This window comes from Bison bison, unplaced genomic scaffold, assembly GCF_000754665.1.
Source record: "Bison bison bison isolate TAMUID 2011002044 unplaced genomic scaffold, Bison_UMD1.0 scf7180017864371, whole genome shotgun sequence".
NCBI classification, from domain to species: domain Eukaryota; kingdom Metazoa; phylum Chordata; class Mammalia; order Artiodactyla; family Bovidae; genus Bison; species Bison bison.
Window position 1 is genome coordinate 7316565 of NW_011494943.1, and position 4340 is coordinate 7320904.

A 4340-nucleotide genomic window follows, 5' to 3' on the forward strand; every position below is an offset into this window, starting at 1 on the left:
TCTAATTGCGGCCCCCCCCTGCCCTTCCCACTCCCTAGGCCCGGCACGCCACGTACGGCATCCGCAAGTGCTTCCTCTTCCTGCTGCAGTGCCAGCTGACGCTTGTGGTCATCCAGGTGAGGTGGGGCTGGCGTGGGCATTGGCACCGCACCCCCCTCCCCACCGCCGGCTCCTGTGCCCCGGGACCAGTTGAGAGGCTGGGAGGAGGCAGCACAGCCTGAGGGGCCCCCAGAGCCTCTGAGAACCTCCGCTGGCAGAATCGTGTCCCCTCCAGCCCTCTGGGTACAGGGCGAGGCAGCCCCGGGGCTCCTGGCATCTGACTCTTCACTGGAATCTAATCGGGCTTCCCGGCTCTTCCTGGCCCAGTTCCTCTCTTGCCTCGTCCAGCTGCCGCCAATCCTGAGCACCACCGACATCCTGTGGCTGTCCTGTTTTTGCTACCCTCTGCTCAGGTGAGAGGCCAGGCCACCCCCCATGTCCAGGATCAGGATGTCCCCGAGTGTCCCCAGGAGCCCAGGTTCAGGAAGCCATGCTAGTGCCCCCCACCGTGGGGGCCGCCCAGCTCCAGGGGGCTCCCTTCCTTGTTGTAGCCTGTCTGCCCAGCAGAGTTGCCCTCACTCTTGGGACTCCTGAAAAGCTTCTCCTAGGGAAGAATTGGACGACATGGGGACTTCCCTGAAGGTCCAATGGCTAAGACTCCATGCTCCCAACACAGGGGGCCCAGGTTCAAATTCCAGTTGAGGAACTAGATCAGCTGGTGCAGCCAAGTACATAAAGTAAATATTTAAAAAAAAAGAAAAGCGTAATTAAAAAAAAAAGAGAGAATTGGGGGACACAGGGTCACAGTCCCTATCCTTCACCCAATCCCTGTTTTTTAGCATTTCTTTACTGGGAAAGCCCCCACATAGCTCCATCATGTCTATGGCAACGGGGAAGAACCTTCAGTCCATTCCTAAGAAGGTAAGCGACACAGAGCCCATGGGCCTGGGCTTTTCCCAAGGAAGGTGAGTGTGGAGGGGGCTGAGCCCTGGGGGAGCGAGGAGGGATTCCATCAGGCCAAGGGGGCGGGAGGTATAGAGTTGGGAAAGCTCCTTGCTCTTATCCCCCCCGGGCCTGCCCACTTCCCGAGGACCCTGTGAACCCAGGCACCTGAGTGACGGGTCTTCGCTTCCCGCAGACCCAGCACTACTTCCTGCTGTGCTTCTTGCTGAAGTTCAGCCTCACCATCAGCTCGTGCCTCATCTGCTTTGCCTTCACACTGCAGAGCTTCTGCGACAGGTCCCGGGCCCGCAACCTCACCAACTGCTCCTCCATCATGCTGCCCAGGTGGGTCCCGCCCCGAACCCTCACCCCTGGGGCCACCTCCCCGGGGCCCCGAGGAGGCTGAGCCCACACATTGCCTTGGCAGCCACGTCGACAAGGCCCCAGCCTGGTTTGACAACTTCGCCAACGGGCTGCTGTCGGCTCAGAAGCTTGCCGCTGCCCTGATCGTCCTACACACTGGTGAGGGGCGCCCTGCAGCTGGGTGTGGGCCGGGGGGACTCCCCGGGGACAGGGCCTCTGGCCGTGGGAGGTCTGACACGCGCCACGATTTCCCCAGTCTTCATCTCCATCACCCATGTGCACCGCACCAAGCCCCTGTGGAGGAAGAGCCCCCTGACGAACCTGTGGTGGGCCGTGACCGTGCCCGTGGTGTGAGTCTCGGGTGGAGGGCGGGAGCCAGGGAGGGGCTGTGATGCAAGGTGGGCTTTGGGCCAGGGGCTAAACGGCACCCTCCGGGTGCGCCTCCTGCCGAGAAGGGCAGGGAAGGAAGCAGGGGCCCCCGGCTGATGTGGGCTGCCGCCTCCTGCAGGCTGCTGGGGCAGGTGGCCCAAACGGCAGTGGACCTGCAGCTGTGGACACACAGGGACAGCCACGTCCACTTCGGCCTGGAGGACGTGCCTCTGCTGACGTGGCTCCTGGGCTGCCTGTCTCTGGTCCTTGTGGTGGTCACCAACGAGGTCGTGAAGCTGCACGAGATCCGGTGAGCCACCGGCCAGGCGTGTGTCCCCTCTGGGCTCGGGCGTGTTCCCCGGTCACCTCCTGCCTCACCCCTTCCTGCTGCCCGCACCCCATCCTCTGCGTCCTGTCCATCCCTGGCCTCGGCGTCTGCGCTAACCTGGTCTTCAATCTCCACCCCACCAGAGTCCGCGTCCGCTACCAGAAGCGACAGAAGCTGCAGTTTGAAACTAAGCTGGGCATGAACTCTCCTTTCTGAGCCGCTGGCCGTGGCGGCCATAGATGCCGTGGTGTCTGGGGCTGAAGCCACACCCATTTCTGTGTCTGGGGAGTTGATATCATGAACGTTTCAGGGTTTGCTCTTGCGCCGCATGGCCCTGGAGTCCCAGCTCCCGGTGTCAGACCCGGCTGTGGTTCCCGCCCCGGGGCTTCCTCAGAGACACGGAGCTGCAGCCTCAGTCCAGGACCGTCTGGCTCTTCCTCGCCAGGGGGAGACCCCCGGGCTCTTGAATGTATGACCTCGTGTGCTTAGCAGAGGGGCCCTCAGCCCCCTCCACCTGTGGGCTGCCCCCCTCCAGGGCCCCCTGGCCTTTAGGCAGAGCCGTGGACCATGGGGCCTCTGGTGGGAGGGCAGTCCTGGGATGTGCCCACAGTCCTCCAGGACGCCACTGGAGGCCGGGGCTCCAGCCCCTCCCCGGGCTCCCATCGTCCTGTCTTCCTGGGGCAAAGCCCACTCCTCCTCTGTGGGGGGCCTCATGCTGGGGCCCGAAGACGGAGCCAAGCCCCCGCCTGGTCCGAGAACCTCCTCCTGGGCCACCCTTGGGCAGGCCGTGGAGCCAGTCCTGGGGGCGCAGCCCGGGACCTCCTTCCAGCCTCAGCCCCAGTTACCCTGTGAGAATGTTTTTACTGGTGTATATTTTTTACTGGAAATGAGCCTTTTGGGAATGAATACAGACTGGTTTGTATTAAAACTTATAAACTCCTGAAGCAAAACCTGTGGCTGATCCCTGAGGCAGCCACGAAAGGGCCCAGCCAAGGGTTGGGCCAGTGAGGGAGCCCCTCCCTGAAGGTGAGATGGGGGGGCCCAGGCCTTCTCCCCACCCTGCACATTGGCGGGGGCGCTTGGGTCCAGCTCAGGCGCGACCCCTGGGCTCAGAGGTTCACGGCGCACATCCAAACACACAGAGCACGGTCTGGTGGAATGACACTTTCATTGGTGTTAGTTGGGGGAAGAGGTTAAATGCTTACAGAGCTGGGGCCTGGGCCAGGCAGGTCAGGCTTGCAGCCCCATGGCGGGCAGTGGGTGCTCTCGCTGTGGTCCGAAGCCCCTCCCCCACTGTGTCCTCACAGGCAGTTATAGATAGAATAAATTCCATTTAAAATATACGCATTTCTCTCTGCTTAAAAAATAACATTTACAGTTGGAAACGTTCGGACTCTGGGGATCTGTTCGAGGGACCGGTTAATCCACCGGCCCTGCTGCAGACAGCTTTGCCTCTCTGAGGGCAGGCAGGGGCGGGCCCGAGGCTGGCTGGGTGCCGCTGACAGTGAGAGCAGACCCCTGGCCCTTGACACGTCCTGTGCGCACCTGTGGGGGCCGGGCCAGACGCACTGCCGCCTCCAGCCTCTCAGGGTGCCAGGACCGCACGGTGGACGGCCAGGGGACCTTGGCACAGGCACTTGAGACACTGGGAAGGTGGGGGGGGATACAGAGAAGGCACCGCATGTAATCTGAGGGGAGGACCACTCTTCCAGGACAGGAAGCTCTTACCAGGGTCCCTGTCCGAGAAGCAGGGTCCTCCCCTCAGATTACATGCTGGGGGTGGGGTGGGGGTGCTTTGCTGAGACGTCAGGTTCTGAAAAGTCCCCTCCGCTCTGCACGGGGCTGCTGTGGGGACGGCCGCAGGCTGGGGGCGGCAGAAGGGACCCCGCTCGGGCGGTGGGGGCGTCTTTTGCGCTGAGGGGGAAAGGCAGTGGGCGCTGCGGGAGGTGGCGGTGGGCACCACCGAGGGCCGCTGGCAGGTCCAGATCAGTCCAGCATGGCATCCAGCTGGTCAGCCAGGGCGTCGAACATGGTGCTGATGTCGTCTAGGATGTGCTTCGTGGAGGCGCCGGGGGCGCTGCGGCAGGGAAGGGCCAGGTCAGACGAGACAGCGGTCTGCACCCTGCTGGCCCTGGGCGTGGGGCCTGGTTGGGGCGAGCACCAGGTGTGCATCTCGTCCCGTTTCTCACAACTTCCCAAGGTCATGGGAGTCACGGACCCTTCCTCCCACAGAGGCGCTGGGGTTCACAGAAAGAAGTGACTGGTCCAAGCTCGCCTGCCTTTTAAGTGCCACTTGCCT

The 4340-nt window shown here is 62.8% G+C and overlaps 2 protein-coding genes across 2 annotated transcripts in view; one reads left to right on the top strand and one right to left on the bottom strand.

Annotated features, from left to right (window-relative positions):
* Positions 1 to 2991, top strand: part of KIAA0195 (KIAA0195 ortholog) — a 37721-nt gene extending 34730 nt beyond the window's left edge. Inside the window, exons 25-32 of the mRNA XM_010856168.1 lie at positions 39 to 116; positions 367 to 452; positions 879 to 960; positions 1178 to 1326; positions 1409 to 1503; positions 1601 to 1694; positions 1853 to 2023; positions 2185 to 2991. Coding sequence (XP_010854470.1) covers positions 39 to 116; positions 367 to 452; positions 879 to 960; positions 1178 to 1326; positions 1409 to 1503; positions 1601 to 1694; positions 1853 to 2023; positions 2185 to 2257 — 828 coding nt within the window. The 3' untranslated portion in view covers positions 2258 to 2991. The remainder of the gene's footprint in view (positions 1 to 38; positions 117 to 366; positions 453 to 878; positions 961 to 1177; positions 1327 to 1408; positions 1504 to 1600; positions 1695 to 1852; positions 2024 to 2184) is intronic.
* Positions 2992 to 3192: 201 nt separating this feature from the next.
* CASKIN2 (CASK interacting protein 2) overlaps positions 3193 to 4340 on the bottom strand; it is a 13555-nt gene continuing 12407 nt past the window's right edge. The window contains exon 22 of the mRNA XM_010856499.1: positions 3193 to 4118. Within this exon, the coding sequence (XP_010854801.1) occupies positions 4028 to 4118 (91 nt within the window). The 3' untranslated portion in view covers positions 3193 to 4027. The remainder of the gene's footprint in view (positions 4119 to 4340) is intronic.